The 17,725-nt window shown below is 38.0% G+C and overlaps 1 protein-coding gene across 2 annotated transcripts in view; it reads left to right on the forward strand.

Annotated features, from left to right (window-relative positions):
• Positions 1–17,725, forward strand: part of pcyt1bb (phosphate cytidylyltransferase 1B, choline b) — a 102,958-nt gene that overhangs the window by 382 nt on the left and 84,851 nt on the right. The window contains exon 1 of one of the 2 annotated variants that reach the window (XM_028799418.2): positions 12,925–13,249. The exons of the other annotated variant lie outside the window; for it this stretch is intronic. Coding sequence (XP_028655251.1) covers positions 13,133–13,249 — 117 coding nt within the window. The 5' untranslated portion in view covers positions 12,925–13,132. Of the gene's footprint in view, positions 1–12,924; positions 13,250–17,725 lie in introns of those variants that run through there. 2 annotated transcript variants of the gene reach the window in all.

The raw sequence follows: 17,725 nt of genomic DNA on the forward strand, positions 1-17,725 counted from the left end.
TTAAAGTTGCCGTTAGTAATGTCAAGAAAGGCACTTTATGAACTTAGCAGTTATCTGAGCGTAACACAATACTGCAGCGTTTTCTACAATGAGGTAGCCGTCCATTTTCGAACCCATTTAATTAAGTTTTGGGGGCCTTTCAAATGTGTCATCAGGAGCCAAGCCTGAATTGGACATCAATCCACTTCTAGCCACATTCACCGAAAGTCTACAGTTGAACTAAGGGTCATGCTGAGAAACTGGAGTACCTGGGGGAAAACTCTCAAGAAACCCAATGCGAACGTCCCACAGAAAGAGTTTGTTTGTTTACTATTTCTTGTATTAGGAATTTGTTAGTTTTCGCATACCCCTTGTGGTCAGAGCGCAGGGTCAGCCATTGTACAGCACCCCTGGAGCAATTATAGGTTAAGGGTCTTGCAGAGTAGGATCTCTTTTGGCAGTGACGGGGATTCGAACCGGCAATCTTCTGGATACCAGCACAGATCCTTAGCCTCAGAGCCACCACTCCACTCCAAAGTTGTCTGGAACTGGGAGATTTCAGTCTAAGCTGTTGTCATGGTTAGTCTCCAATCAGCCTTCTGAACGGCCACTTGTTTGAATGGTATTGCCTGGCACCTTCACACATACCAGGCCAAGTTTGAGTCTCCAATTTGCTTTCTTGTCCACCGTGGCCATCTGCACACAAGCAGGAGTGGAGTGGGTTTCAAAACCGGCCCGGGCATCCTTCAACGAGTGAGGTGACGAGGTCGACCCACTCGGCCCATTATTCATTGTAATTTTCTTAAAATTTGTGATGAGTATGTGGCTCACTACTTGCTATGAGCCTATGATATGAACTCTATCTAAACTGTTGCCAAACTGAATCTGTACTCTATTGTTTAGACACAACTGAAAATTTGACGACATGCTTAGAAATAAAATTGAATGAAAAATAAACATTTAGTAACACGGCTTACACATTATTAGAGTACATGTCAAATGTCAATGTCATGTGCAAGTGCAAGTGCCAGTACCCTAGTAGGCTAGTAGCTTACGCAGTTTGCTGCTTTTAGCTACCACATCATCAACAGTACTGTTAGTGTCAAGTTTGGCTAGGATACTTTTCTCCACTGACATCAACATGAACGCCTCAAGATGTTCTTGCGTCATTGTGCTTCTCAGGCGGCTTTTGATTCTCTTCAACGCAGAGAATGATCTTTCACACTGCACTTGCGACACAGCCGTCTGAGCCGCACCTTTTCTCCTCGTCTGTTTTGCTTCATCCATATTTGGCAACAGACACTGAATGGCTGAAATGAACGACAATGATATGAGGTCAAACGAGGACGAGGTCATGAGTGGGGTGTTAATAGAACTTTACTTAATTCAATGCCAAATAATTACCTATGTAGGTGGTTAGACGGCCTAAAGTAAAGTAAGTGATTACAGCTATGAATCAATTATTTTCAACTCGATAATCAAAACTGCTCATTTACAATGGAATAAATTATAACCGAGGTTATAATGAAAACCTCACGTGATTGAAATGTTCCATTAACTTAACGATAAACTATAAATGTTTCGTCCTAATATGAAAAATTCCTATCCTGTGCTTTATAACTTTATTTCATCATACTAATAATCGCAGCTGAAAACTACTAATTATCGCTCACGTCAACGACCAGAGAACAATAAAATTCATAATACATAATCTAAACGAATTATTAGTATCAAAGAATTTAAATACTAGATATGAGATAAAATAAATAGCAATAATGTTTATGCTAACCAAAATGTAGCGGTATCGAAACAGAAATCGGCAAAGGGCAGTTTTGACCAAATTTTTCGCTGCAACGTTGCATACTGACAACTAAAACAACTTGATGACGTAATACGGTATATTATATAGGACTGTATAAATCGCAGTACCAGACAGATAATGTTTAGTAGTTTAGAAAATGTATTTTATTGTCAAACAGTAACTAGTACAAAAAATTTATTTCATGAAGCAGCCGGCCCATGACCAGACCAGAGTTCGCGGCCCACCAGGTATTGCCCTAATGGCCAGTCCACCCCTGCACACCAGACTTATTTCCCCCAAAAACTGAGACCTAACTGCTTTAAAACTGAGTGTGGTTAAGAGTAATTTAGACCATGCTTAGGAACGCATCCATTTCTTATTTATTTGTATTGTGTGCTTATAAGAATCACTTTGAAATCTCTTCAGTTTTTTGGTCCAGCACTGCCTGACTCACCAATCTAAAAAAACTCCCACATATGGTATACTGTTCAATGCGTCTTACTATCTAGTTATAAAGGATGTTAACCCTTTTGGTATTCCCCCTTATTTTTGCTCCTCCCAAAAAACAGTCATTTTAGGCAATTTTTGGACTGTACTTTGTGCAGAAAACAACACTGTCAGATAAAAAGTAAACCAATAGGTAGGTGCCTTCAGCAAAATGGATCAGAAGAACTTAAAGTTGTACATATCATATCATCTGACTCCAGTGTCTCTCCTCCTAATAGCACAAGTGGGTTCAAAGTTACACCTTTTCACAAAAACTTGAGAAAAAATAAAGGATTGGTAATATAGGCATCTGGACAAAGATGCTGGAAGGAGGGTGCTGAGGGTACTGCAGCAGCTCTTTATATTGGGATAATAACTGTGTATTAGCAAGGCCAGACTTCCAGCTAACCTGAGTTGTTGGTAGCATGCACTGATAAAGCGCCTTGCTCCACCCTCCACATGACGAACCACCTCAGGATCCCAAATTAGGACCCAAGAGCAGCCATGCAACAGGTGACCCCTCAGCACCACACTGGAACAGTGTGAGGTTTTTGTTTATGGTGGCTGGAGTGCCAATCCTACCACCAACCCCTGTGTTTTCCCTGCAGGTTGGAGGAAGGTTAACGTCATACCCAGGACTGTGCAATTGTAGGTTAAGGGCCTTGCTCAGGGGCCCAACGGAGTGGAATCCAATTTTATTCACATACATGTTCTTTGGTTTTCTCAGTAATATTCCTGCCTCTGCATTGACCGATCGTTTTCTCTTTAACTTCATTATTCATGATACAAGGGGTCCAAATTATTCCTTTTCACAAAACTTTATAGGTGCATGGCGTGTCATTTTATGTTACTTTGAGGTTGATGATCATGAATATGATAATATTTTTCTATATTGATTTTCTACCAGTGGTCCAAGCCCTCTACCAGCTATTTCTAGAAAGCTAAAAACGACACATTTCATGTGGGGTCTTGTTTTAGGCAATTTCTAGGACAGTGATTGCAAATATGATGTTACATTTGATTTTTGATCCTTTACTAGGAAACTTGCCCACTAGATGAGGGTGAAAAATGGCAAATTTCTATTACAATTGAAAATATTTAGACTTTAAACATTTAAATTGAAGTATACATTATAATAATTCAAATATTTGACACAGCTATTCTTGTTAATTATATACTTCTACCTTACAAAGTAAATTGTTACATTTCTTACGTACACCTGAATCAGAATGGCTTACGCTAATTCAGACTTCTTTCTTTGTTATTGCTATTCTTTCTTTCTGCTGTATGTAAAGCATCTTTGAGCTACACTTTTTGCATGAAAATTAGATTAGATTAGATAAACTTTAGTAATACCAAGGGACAATTCAAATGCATACAGCAGCAGAAGCATAAAAACATGCATACACACTCAGCAGGACAAATAATACAGCCAATCAATCAATTGATATGTAAATAAAAATAAATAAATATAAATAATAAAATATATATTGTTTAGATATTTCAAAATGGTATGTTAAAATAAATTTAACAAGTGCCCCAGGAGGAAGCATTGAAATGCCTGATAGAAGTGGGCAGAAAAGACCCCCCGATGCATTTCTTAGCACACTGTGGTGGAATGAGCCAATGGCTAAAAGTGCTCAAAGGTAGCGCCTCCTGGAGGGGATTATTCATGATGGCATCCAATTTTGCCACCATCCTCTTTTCCACACCAGTTTCAAGTGTGTCCAGCGTTCACCCTGTCATGGCGCAGGGTTTCCTGCTAAGTTTATTCAGGTATTGTGCTTCTTTTGAGCTCAAGTTGCTTCCCCAGGAGACCACAGCATGTATGCTATATTCTGTAAATAAATGTTTTGTTAGCGTTCTTCTTCCCATTAAACTAACAAGCGTGTTTTTGGCATGCTGGTCAAAAGCCTGAGGGCGCTGGGGAAAAACCGACATTAAGTTATTGAGAACATGCAAATTCCCCACACAAAATCTATCCAAGGTTCAAATCCAGTTCTTTTGAACAGTGAGATTCAGTTCGATATTATTGTCTCTTTTAGTTCCAAATGGAAAGTTTTTTTTCTATGAATCATAAGAGATACCTTTTTTAACTACAGTACGTGAATTGCCCTGGTGCCAGATGCCAGGTAGTTCAAAATTCTTTTCTACACACAGGATTGCCTTGATTAGCACAGTTGTGTTAAACAGTCTTCAGACGTCTCTCTCTCTTTCTTGGTTTCTTTGAGAAAGGATTCAATATGGCCAAATAGTTCAATGGAAGTGGGATGTCACTGGCAGAATTGGAGTGTGCTGTCAGTCGAAGGTCACTTCTGTTGCTGAATCTGATATCATTGGGCTTCTGTTATTCCCAAAACCACATCAAAGACGTACTGAACTTGACGTCACTGATATACAGTTTTGTCCAACATTATTTGCATTTTAGGTCTATCATATATAGAATCTTCAGAAATAATGTTGCCTCAGAGAAATTATTCACCATCAACCAATCAGCTTTAAACCCTAACTCTGATGTCATAAACCAGGAACTGCAAGAAGAAGAACTCCATATGTTTGTAGAGTAAAAGACCATTAAATCTTATTTTATGAAAAGTTACAGAGTCCAAATAGCTAGATAACCCATGGTTTTGTAATTACTAAAAAATGTGAAATTGTTCCTCTGAGCACAAAGTCCCTCTTTTCTGAGGCCAGAGGCTAACTTTAAAGCTTAATATTTAGAGATGAATGGCAGTCTTGGAACAACAAATTGGTTGATGTTGTTCAGAAACCTAACCATATCAGACTGACCTGCTGCTATCCTTTTCAGTTGCCAATAATGAGAACAGGTAAAGTAGCCATCTGTCCCTCTGTCTATATATTTATTTTCTTGAACCTATGTAGTCCATTTTAAGGCAGTAGAGACATGAAGTCTATTCCAGCAGCATTGGGTGCAAGACAAGAACCAACCTTGGAGGACCCACTTTCTCACAAGACCAAATTGGTTGATACAGGGCCAAATCCTGAAGCACAAACCAATTATCTTGCACTTGTTTATAATGTGGATAAAAAAAACTGGAGAACTTGTGCAACAATCCATACGTACACAGGGAAAGTGTACAAACTCCACAATGTCAATGACTGGGCTGGTATTCAAATTTCAACGCATTGTTGTGTAGTTGTGAGGGAGCATCTCTAACACCTGTAGTACAGCATCCTCTTAAAGGCAAAAAGTACGATATTAAAAGGCTGAATTGAAGAAAAAGCTGACATTTAGAGGAGGTGTCTGCAGATCAATAATATAAAAGCTATGTTAAAATATATCATACATATAGCTAATCATATTGTCAGATGTAAATGAAAAAAAGTAAATGTTAACCTTAAACCTAATTAACCAAGGAAATGTATGTTGTGTGTCCATAAATGAACACATTCGTTGCAATAAGCAATAATGTTACAATTAGATTAAAAGTGGTAATTACACTTATCTTTTCTCTGTGCAGTGCTGCTAACCTGATGTTAGAATGGAAACTGGCAGACTGTAATGACCCAGTGAGAAAAACTTGAAAGGAAGGTGACATTGCCATACTGCCATAAAGACCTTTCATTATTGTGATGCAAATAATGTGACAGTCTCATGAAGGACATGGTAGCTTGACTTCACACAAACAGCTGCAGCAATTCCACTCACTTTTTAAAACTGCACTGGTGTCAGAAATGGCCACCTTTCCACTGATTTGATTGTTGTAAGTGGAAAGAAAACACAATTGCATTTCCACTTATGTGATATGTGATCGTTACCAGTTACTGACCAACTCTAATGTGGTCGTCTGTGTGATACGTCCCCAGTGTAAAGTGTCATCTGATCGTGATGCGTGGTAAAGCGGGTGTAAAGGGACTCATACCCCTAGTCAACTTGATGCACTGATGTAATTTTTTTCACTTAATGCTGATTTCAATCCCATTGATGCAGGTGGCTTTCTTAACCCACTACAGTGTCCAAGAAAAGATACACTAATAAAGAGGGGGTATATTAGAAACCCAAGGACGAATATACGATTGTGATGATTACAGAGGTGCTTGCGTGTCGTGTTTATAAAGAAATGTGGTGGTAATATTGCAGCCTGTTTTGATTATCATATAAAGTGTTATTTTTGCCCTCAATAAAACTGAATTTGACGTCACTGATATTCAGTTTTGTCCAACGTTATTGGCACCCTTGCATTTTAGGTCTGTCATACACAGCATCTTCAGAAGTAATCAGAAGTGTACCAACTCTTGATTATTAGAATATTTTAAGAGTTATGTCCAGAGTTATATCACAAAAAGATATTTGTTCAACTTTCATGTAGTTTTGTCAAAGGGAAAAAAATGAATATAAGATCCTGACTGTACAGGGTGAGTCAAAATGATGCTAACAGTAATGGTACTGCTATGTACTTGTTACCTTCCTTACTCATTTATCTGTAATCACTCCAAATATAATTCTGCTGGGGGATTTTAATATACATCTGGACAATATCAATATCCCTCTCACTAGAGACTTTTTATCTTGCCTGGAGAGTTTTGGATACCAGCAGCACACTGATGTTCCTACCCATTGTAAAGGACATATCTTGGACCTGATCTGCTGCTCTGGTGTTGTTCCTTTTGATCTCACAGCAGATGAACTCACTATAACCGACCATTTTCTTCTTTCATTCAATGCCAAACTTACCTTTTCTGTTCCTAAGCTTCCACGTCTCATAGCCTTTCGCAACATTAAGAATATTAACTTGAATTTGCTGTCTTCTAGAGTCGATTCCCAAATGGACTTTTATAATTTATCCACTCCCATAGAACTGGTCTCATATTATAACACTTGTCTTAATGGTACTCTTAATTCTCTGGCTCCGCTAAAAACCCGTTCTGTTTCTTTTTCTTTTTCTGCCCCTTGGTTTACGCCTGAACTTCGGCTTCTGAAAGCTAAGGGCAGGCAACTTGAAAGGTTGTTTAAAAAATCCGGACTCTTTGTCCACAAAGAGATGTATAAAAATCATCTTCTCTGTTATAAGGATTGTATAGCTCAAACCAAATCTAATTATTACACTCAGTTAATTACTCGTAATACAGGTAATACCAAGACTTTGTTTTCTTTACTTAATAATGTTACACAACCTCCAGACTCTTTACCATCTCACCTTTACTCAACTGCTTTCTGTAATTCTCTTATGTCTTTTTTCAACGAGAAAATCCAAAAGATACATCAGCACCTTGGTCCAGATCCTCTCTATATTCCTTCTGAACTACACTCGCCTATTCACTTTTTTTCTTCTTTCCAGCTTCCCACTTCCTCTGAAATCTCAGATCTCATCTGCAAATCCAAGTCATCTACTTGTCAGCTGGACCCCCTGCCTACAGTTCTGGTTAAAGCCTGCCTCCCCTCTCTAGTCCCTCTCATTTCTGCCATCATTCACTCTTCTCTCACTACTGGTATTACTCCCTCATCTTTTAAAACTGCTGCTATAACCCCAATACTAAAAAAACCTGGTGCTGATCCCACTAATTTCAATAATTTTCGCCCCATTTCTAACTTGCCCTTTATCTCCAAAATTCTTGAAAAAATAGTAGCTATCCAACTTCACACCCATTTATCTCACAATAATCTATATGAAAAGTTCCAGTCTGGTTTTCGCCCCCTTCATAGTACAGAAATGGCACTTGTTAAAATTACTAATGACCTCCTTATGGCTGCTGATTCTGGTCTAATCACTATTCTCATCCTCCTTGATCTGAGTGCGGCCTTTGATACTATTTGTCATACCACTCTCCTTAATAGATGATTGGCATTACCCAAACTCCACTTGATTGGTTTAGATCCTACCTCTTAGGCCGCACTCAGTTCATACAGCTTAAAACCTTCACATCCCAACCCACCGCTGTTACTTCTGGTGTGCCCCAGGGCTCTGTCCTGGGGCCTCTTCTTTTTATTATTTACCTTCTTTCCCTTGGCAATATTTTTCGTAAATATAACATTAATTTTCACTGTTATGCTGATGACACCCAGCTCTACCTTGCTGGTAATCCCACCTCCTCTTTTCCACCACCCTCGCTTATTGACTGCATTGCTGAAATTAAATCCTGGTTTTCTTCGAATTTTCTTAAATTAAACAGTGACAAAACTGAGGTTCTCCTCATTGGTTCAAAATCATCATTATCCAAAACCAATAATCTTTCTCTTATTATTGATGACTTTGTTGTTTCCCCATCATCTCAGGTCAAGAGTCTGGGTGTCATCCTCGACAGTACTCTATCCTTCCAATCTCACATTAATAACATCACCCGGTCTGCTTACTTCCACCTACGTAATATTAATCGCATTCGCCCCTCCCTCACTCCTCACACCACTGCCATTCTTGTTCATAGTCTTGTCACTTCTCGGCTGGACTACTGCAATTCACTCCTCTTTGGTCTCCCTAATAAATCTCTTCATAAGCTTCAGTTAGTCCAGAATTCTGCAGCACGTATCATCACTCAAATCCCATCTATTCACCATATTACTCCGGTCTTGCAGCAGCTTCATTGGCTCCCGATCAAGTTTCGTATTGATTTTAAGATTCTACTATTAACATTTAAGGCCATCCATAACCTCGCCCCTCCATATCTGTCTGACCTTCTTCATGTTGCCATTCCATCCCGTAACCTTAGATCCTCTTCCTCCACCCATCTGACTGTCCCTCCCGCCCGTCTAACCACCATGGGGAGCAGAGCTTTCAGCCGTTCTGCTCCCAAGCTCTGGAATTCATTGCCTGCAGATCTCCGAAATACCAAATCATATTCATCCTTCAAATGTAAACTTAAAACGCATCTGTTTAAAATGGCCTTTTCTTTTTCCTCCTGATTATAATGGTTTTGTTTGGTTTTAATTTCTAGATTTTCTGATGTTTTAAGTTTTTATAATTGTGTCTTTTATTTATTTATTTATTTATTTATTTATTGTTTGTTCGGTGTCCTTGAGTTCCTTGAAAGGCGCCTTGTATAAATAAAATGTATTATTATTATTATTATTATTATTATGTATATACTTATATACAATTTTTGTGGACAATTTTTGTACCACATATGGTACATGTGTTGAACGTGATGGTGAATAGTTTGAGACATTCCTGTAAATCACCTTGCACATATGAAGTATGTTTTGTGAATAAATTGTTTCCGCCATTCAAATGTTAACATAATTTTGACTCACACTTTATTAAAGGTGCCCTTCCCTAATACTTGGTTACACAATCCTTAACAATAATGACAGCATTTAAACATTTCTTGTAGCCGTCTATAAACCTCTAGAACCGTTATGCTGATATGTTTCTTACAATCTTCAGCTTCAGTTTGTTCTAGCTGTTGAACGTCTGCAGGATTCCTTTTACTAATAGCAGATTTCCCTTGTTTTCAAAGGTGGTCAATTGGATTCAGATCAGGACTCATTGCTGCCCAGTTTAATACGTCCACTTTTTGCTTTTTAACCATTCTCTTGTCCTTTTGAATGTGTGTTTTGGGTCACTCTCCTGCTGGAGGACTCATGATCTTTGACCTATACCTAATTATCTGACTCTGGTTAGCACATTCTACCCTGGTAACCGTCTAATTTCAGGATTTCCTTAATATAATGGAGATCTCCAGTACCAGACAAAGCAAAGCAGCCCAACAACATTATGGGATCTCCACCATATTAAACCATAGGTAAGCCGTTCTTTTCAGTATAAGCTTCATTCCATTGCCTAGAAATAAGTCACTGGTCTGCATTAACACAGAGCTGTATTTAGTTTATGCATTCCAAAGAACACTTTTCCAGAATGTTTTTTGTTTCTCTTGGAATGTTTGGGCAAAAATCAACCATGCCTTTCCGTGGAGTCATCCTGTTTAGCCTTCAACAGTTTGCACTAACCTTTAAAACATTCTTTGATCAAGTTTCCTCTTTCTACCACATCTAGGGAAGTTCTTGACAGATCCATGAGCTTCAAATGTCTTACTAACATCACAGGTTCTACAAGCAGGAATGAAAATATTTCTGGAGATGGACTTGTACACTTTTGCATTTTTATGTTTGGAGACGAGTTTTTTGGATGATCTCTTGTCCTTAGCATTGTTGATAAAGAATAGGGAATGAAAGTGACTTTTTTTGAGGTATGAAAGCCATCGTTATTTGTTAATTCAATTCATGTGAGTACTGACAATGTGTCGCAGTCGCAGAGTGGAATTTCACTGCAGTAAGAAGCTAGTTCCAGGCAGGCAGTGTGGTGTAGTGCTTAAGGCTTTGGACTTCACATCCTGAGGGTGTGGGCTCAAATCCTGCTACTGACGCTGTCTGACCATTAGCAAGTCACTTGACCTGCCTGTGCTTCAACTGGAAAACCAAAAGAAATTTAACAAATTCTATTGTAAATGATGTAAGTGGATAAAGGTGTCAGCCAAATAGGTAAATGTAGCTCTAATCAAGATGAAGACATATCCACTTCTTTTTAATTGTTTGATCCTGTGTTGATCTATATCAAACACATCAGTGTATATAGACCAAAGCTATTTTAATGCGAACTTTTTTCAGGAGATGCTATACATTATGTACCTAAAAGGCAATGGTGCCAATAATAATGACACACTTTCCACTTAGTGTCTTTTAAGTCTTATTTCAAAATATATTGGGACGTGCTGGGTAGACAAAGAACTTGTACAACCTAAAAGAGTCAAAAATGTCAGCATGCCTGTTCCCCTGACAAGCCCATCAGTTTCCCTGCTCGCGTATACCAGTGCAGGCCGTGTGTTCTCAGTTCCAGGTCAGTATTCCATCCCTTTATGTCAGAGTCTTTGCCGAGTTCTTTGACTTGCTCCTCAGTGGTGCCTTTTGAGTCTAAGACCACATCAGATGTTCCAAGTCTAATATATAGCCTTGCTGTTTCCTTATTGTTTTAGCTACAAAGTTCTCTCTGATTCAGATGCATTTACTTGGGGTAGAGACTAGATCACCCAGTGCCAGTTGTGAAACACCTACCCAATTAAAATAAAATGTCCAACTATAACAAAACCTGGAAAGTTATTAAATAATTTAAAAGGATAGAAGATACATCATTAATAATCTGACTCTTGTTAGCCTGGGTAGTCATTGGCTTTAATCTTTAGTCATTTCCATCCTCCCAATGGTATTTGAAAGTCATAGCTTCTTTAAAGAGCAGGACCCCAGAAATGCCTTCCTCAATATGACTGCTAACTTAGAACTGGGGAGCATCTGTGGTCATACCTCAATACAAATGTAATGTAATTAAAATCTACTGCCTCTTCATGGTGTTCAACCACATAGATGCACCCTTTTTTTGGTAAAGTTGGCTTAGGTTTAATCTGTGTGTAGCTCTATATGAACCCTGTACAAATAATAATAGTAATTATAATAAGAATTGGAATTTTTTTTTTTTTGCTTATTGCAATTTAAGGTCATTGAGGGTGGGTTCTATTCGTGTAGTATCGGGGTGCTAAGTAGGAAACAGCCGAGGACAGAGTGCCAGCCCATAATAGGGCACACCCAAGTCTACACCCGCACTCACTCCTATTCGTTCTTTAGCTCAATTTAAGTGTGGGAGTAAAAGCAGAGTACTGAGAGAAAAACCTCACACAGACACGGGGGAAATGTAAACCCCACACAGTTGTGGAATTCAAAATCAGGATGCTGGATCCATAAGGCAGAAGTGCTAATGCCGCTATATAATCATCATCATCAGCATAATACCCTGTGATCCCAAACTGAGTCAAGTAGATTTTATAATAATAATAACAATAATAATATATTATTATGTATTGATAATCTTTAAATGATTTCTTTTAAAAGATTTATTATATAGAAAGCCTAACTACATATTTTTTTATTTGGTGTTTTTGATTTTTTTTTATTTGATGTTACAATAGGTATGTTTCCTCTTCTTCTAAGTGACTGGTATGTGAGAAATATGAAAGAACCACTTGAAATGAAAAGATTTATTTAAAACACGTGCAACACTATGTTTTTCTTTTTGGCTGATTAAACAATTATTTTGTTCTGCATTTTTGTCTCAGAAAAAAAAAAAAAACTGCAAACTGCTATCTGTGCTGTCCAAAGCTGGATTAATACATGCAGGCTGATTTGAGCTGACAGAACAGATGGTGGGTGCCGAGGGAGGCTGGGGTATTACAGTGCAAATTCAATGCATTTTTAAAAGAAATAAACATATGTAATGTTTCAGACAAAAAATATTACTTGAGTGTTTACATTTGCATTTTTTTTTCTCAAAATGAATTCATTTTCTTTTTGAGACGATTAATCAGTATTAGTTGTTCAGAAAATGACAAAAGAAAATCTTAATAATTGCTATATTTAAAAGAAGATTCACTCTCACCTCCTTTTTTTATTATTCATATGTTCTTTGTTCCATAAGCAGACAAAAAAAGCACAAAGACGGTGACAAAATCTGTAATTCCTTTTTTTTTTTCCCCCAAGGACCTCAGCATCAGTAAATTGTTAGGTACAGGAAGATTAATTCCCTCATTGGTGTTCCCTGTGGAACCTGACACATGACAAGACTTTCTTCTAGTGGTGCTATGACTACAGCAGCCAACCAGTAAACCTCATGTAAATGAGAGTACAGTATCATGTACCACAAGCATCCACCTCTTTCTTTTTAGGTTATCATTTTATTGACAGCTGAAGGGCACTGCCTTTTGCTCATATATTATTGTGTAGCCCACAGAGCACATCCTGATTGGATCGTTACTAAGGGGTGGGTGATGGTGTCTGGGAAACACGGAGACACAGAGTAGGCAATTTCATTAGAAAACAGCCTTCTGCTTTGAGGGAGCATGCCGATTTAATAGCTGCTTTTTTTAGTCATGCTAGTGTTCAACTCTGATGCTGAGTCAGAGACAGGTATCCCAACATCCCCTTCTTATGAGCCTCCTTCAGGAATCATGGAGGAATTAGAACATACATGCCCTCTGCCTCGGACGGTGAGTATTTTTTTCCCCTCTCCTTCTCTAGTGACTTCCTTTGTTATGTTACGCAGAGGCAATCCTTCGTGAGGGTCATGTGTTTTATTCAGCTTTGTATTAGTCTGAAGCAATCAAGAGAAGTGCTGCTCAAACAGCATCTGCAATACCTTCAATCGGCTGCCTACCTAACAAAGGAAAACTCTTAGTGTAACAGGGAGAAAAAGGAAGCACAGAGTGAATTTATTATGAAGATGCTGAGTTTTCATTCACTTCTCGTATTACATTGGTGCATGGGTTTAGAAGCAGCTGCATGCTTTATGTAGCTTTAAAATGACTGGAAATGCTTCTCAGTTTTGTTTTATTGTTAACGGAATTATCCTGTTTATTGAATAAATTGACCCAAGTTTTAGTTGCTTCCCAGTGTTTTCTGAAGTATTAGTCTCAAATATCCTGCTTAAAGGAGCTCTCCTAAATATAATTACTAATTGAAAATTGAGGTTGGAACATTCACCTGCTAATAACAAAACTATCCATAAAGCAACAAATAGGATGAATAAATCTTTTCATTTATAGTAGACATTTTAATAATACCTGGCCTGTGCTAAAATACATGACGTCCTCCTTGGTCGTTGCATTCTCTGGAATCTTTTAATATTGCAAGATGGATAAAAAAAAAGAATAACCTGAACTATATATCTTTAATTATTGGACCTTTATTAGTTTCTTGAAAGATTTTTTTATCTGCTGCATCAAAAGAACCATATTATTGTTATCTTGATTGAACAGACAAGACAATAATTTGTTAAAAAAATAATGTTAATAAAATACTGTTTCAGACAGTACAATATGTGATAATAATCTTTGATTTGGTGTTGGTATCATTATCAGGGGTTTTGCTGTTTTCATTATTTTATGGTTTTTCCGGTTACTGATTTTGACATGTTATTTAATATTTATTTTTACATAATTGTTGTGTATTGTAAATATTACATCTTCTGCTTTTTATTGTATTAATTTCTCTTTTAGTATTGTTTCTTTGACTTGTATTGCATGGCACATCCTAGAGAACGGCAGGTGGGGTGTTACATTTGGGGAGTTAAATAATACTTCAGGTTTACTCATATTAAGGAAATGGACATGTTAGGGTCTACATACAAGAAATGAAAATACATCTTTGTGTCTTTTAGATCATGTGTGTTTATTTATTTTTCTTTATATATCTACCTATTTATGTATTTATTTAAAGAGCTGTAAAAAGTTCTATCTATCTATAATTATTCATACCTCTATCTATCTGTCTATCTATCTAGCTGAAGAATTCTTTACATGTGAAAAATGATTGCAGCTGATTTATTTGTTTTCTGCAACTTATAAAATTCTGTCAGTTGCTGTGTTGTCACCATCACTTCATAAGTTCATGTCTGATATGCCAGAATTCAGAACAATACACAAACAATTGTTTAAAAAGTTTTGATTATTTCAAATTATGAAATTAGCATACTGCTTATTGGTAAAATAAATTCCAATATGACCTTCTCCTACTTACTGCATTAATAAATGAATGAATTTGCCACATTTTGGCAAACATTTCTTAAATATAATGCAGTTACATAGTTGCATATAATATTGTCAGTCACAAAAAATGTGCTGATCTGTCACCTCTACTCCATTCCCAGGCAGCCTAGAGGCCCGTTCAGTGCAGCCCCATTTCATGTCACGCTCCAGTACAGTACGGCCGGGATTTACAACTCACATACAGTATGTGACTCATGTTGCTTTGCAGTGTAACACTGACTGAACAGGGTGAGCTGTGAATAATATCGTTTACTTTAAAAAGAGCCATGAAATGATAATTGACAGTTAGAGTAATATAGCTTTCAAATTTTCCAGAAGAGTTCTACCATAGGTTTGCTAGGCGATGAGAAAGAACCGTGAAACTGGATGAATTGTGAAGGAAGTTTCTTCGTAGATCTTGGTGATACATAAAGCCACAATATCTGCACTGTGACTGTTCACTAAGTGCATTTGTGAATGAAAATATAGACCTAAAAAAAGCTTTGACATATACAGAAATCTACCTTTACTTCAGTCAGCTGACAAAGGCCATAATGATTGATGTCATTTTTCAAGTCCCTTTCAAAGTTGGAGAATTAACTGAAGAATCTTTGCATTGCATACAAATAAGCAAAACTGTACAATATACGTATAAAAAACAGCATGCAGCCACATAAAAGCTTCTGTTGCAATTAATAGATGTAATAGTATTATTAATAGTATTTTGTTGTACTTCACTGCTTTCAACAGAACATACTGTGTTCAAGGTGGCTTTAAAAAAAAATCCCAGACATAATATTTCGCCAAATATTTTCTATGCCAAGATATAGTAAAACAGTTTTTTATGTCACACATCTGATGTTTTTGTTCACTTCCTGTTATTTGCACTTCTTGACTATTTTAGTTTACAGTATTATGCTGTCTTTATTTAAAATGTATGGAGAAACTGAAGTAGAGACAGTTAATTTATTACTCATCAGTTAACAGTTCATATTAACCAGCACAGCGAGCTGAAATGGGGAGCACCTAAAGGAGGCAGTAAATTACATTCCATTTAGCAGAATGCTCTCAAAGAGATAAAGAACATGAGAAGGTCAAATGAAGAAGAAGGCTCTGCCGAGAGCTTCGCAGGTATCCCTATTACAGACGTTTGTCATGGGAGCTACAGAATTACAGGAGAGAGCCTTAGAATTATAGCTATCTAGTGTCTGAATTTTTAGCATTTCAAATAATATGTCAAATAATATCTTTTATCAGAAAGAGCATTTGCTCAGCAGAACTCCGTAACAAAAAACTAACCCATTCAATGTTTTAAACTTTCCTGCAGTGTCCCACCCCAAGACCTGATGGTTCACTTAATACAGCAGTTCATAGTGAATGAATTCCTCAAATATCCTTTGTAGTGGGACGCCTCCACGCTGGGAGGACCGGGGGAGCAACCGTGGCCAGAGCCTTATCTCCCCCGGGACGCTAGATGGCAACCCCCCTGGGTTGCAGTGATGCCTTGGACTCCACCATGGTTTCATGGGAGTTAGAGAGTAGTGCAGCCCTATTGGGATCTGCAGGTGCTACTATTGGGTGCTGCAGCAGGAGCTGCTGAGCCCTTATGGGCAGTTCTTCCACCACACCCGGAAGTGCTGCCGGAAATAAGTAATCAAGCACCTGGAGCACTTCCGGGTGCCTTATGAAAGGAGCCAGCAGCCACTACTCGGGAAGCCAGAGTCGGGAGGAGGAAGACGAAGCTTGGCTGGAGTAGTGGAAAGGAGAAGTGAAAGAGAAAAGGAAGACTATTGTGTTGGTGTTGTGCCTGTGGGAAACAGAGAAGGCGTTTCCCACGAGGAAAAAAGGAAAAATAAACCGTGTGTACCTTGAACTTGTGTCCCACGCTTGTCTGAGTCGGGTTCAGCTGGCAGTGTCAGCCTGATGGGTAACACCTCATAAAGCAGTAGTACATTTCAAATAAGCTGGGCAAAGGACATGTACATGAAGAACAGTTAGTTTACTAAATGTTGCGCTTGACAGGGGGGATAGTATTTTAGAATGATAAATTGCCTTTTTTATTTTTATTTAAAGCACACAAGTACATTGCCACACCAAGTTGTCAAACCTCTATGTGTTTAATTACACTATCTAGAAGTATTTCAACAAATTTCCATCTTTGTTCATGTTTAAATATACCTCTCCACCCATCTTCCTGATTTCTCTTAACTGCTGGTCTGTGTACAGCTATCCAAGTGTTTCACATTATGGGAAAATCAATTAAATATTTTTAGTTATATTTATGTAGTCAAATTTCTTAGAAACAAATGTAAAAGCTGTTTTGCTACACAACAGAAAAATATGACAGTCTACAGATTATTGAAAATAACCTTTGTATACATGTTGTCTCTAAAATACACAGGGTTATTCAATAAGAATGTTTCTATTTGAAATGAGCTCAATTCAGGTTGTTTTCAACTAACAAATATTGGGTTTATAGCAAGCAGTAGAAAAACAGTGTGATGTGACCTGCAGGGGGACGCCACTGAGCCCCTAAACCCTCCAACACACCAACACAGTCACAGGTTCAAATAACAATTTATCTTAGCAGATACCTGCACAGGTTATTCACAAATGCAGTGCAGTCACAATTCCTTTTATGCTTTCTTTCTTCCTCTTTTTCTTCCTTTCCTTTCACTCCTGTAGACGAGTTTTGTCCAGCTGCTCTCCCGATATCGACTCGACTGGATGAAGCCGAGCAGCTTCCTTTATGCCAGATCCAGGAGTACTTCTGGTGTCACTGCACTGCAGGTTTGAAGCACTTCCAGGTCAGACGGAAGTCCTTTAACACTAGAGTTCATAAAGCCTCGTCATCACTGCGTTAATTGCACACCAATATCAGTGCGCAATTAACGCAGTGATGAGGAGGTGCGAGTAAAATTAAGGAGGTCCGGCAATATG

Source organism: Erpetoichthys calabaricus, chromosome 4, assembly GCF_900747795.2.
Source record: "Erpetoichthys calabaricus chromosome 4, fErpCal1.3, whole genome shotgun sequence".
Classification (NCBI taxonomy): Eukaryota; Metazoa; Chordata; class Cladistia; order Polypteriformes; family Polypteridae; genus Erpetoichthys; species Erpetoichthys calabaricus.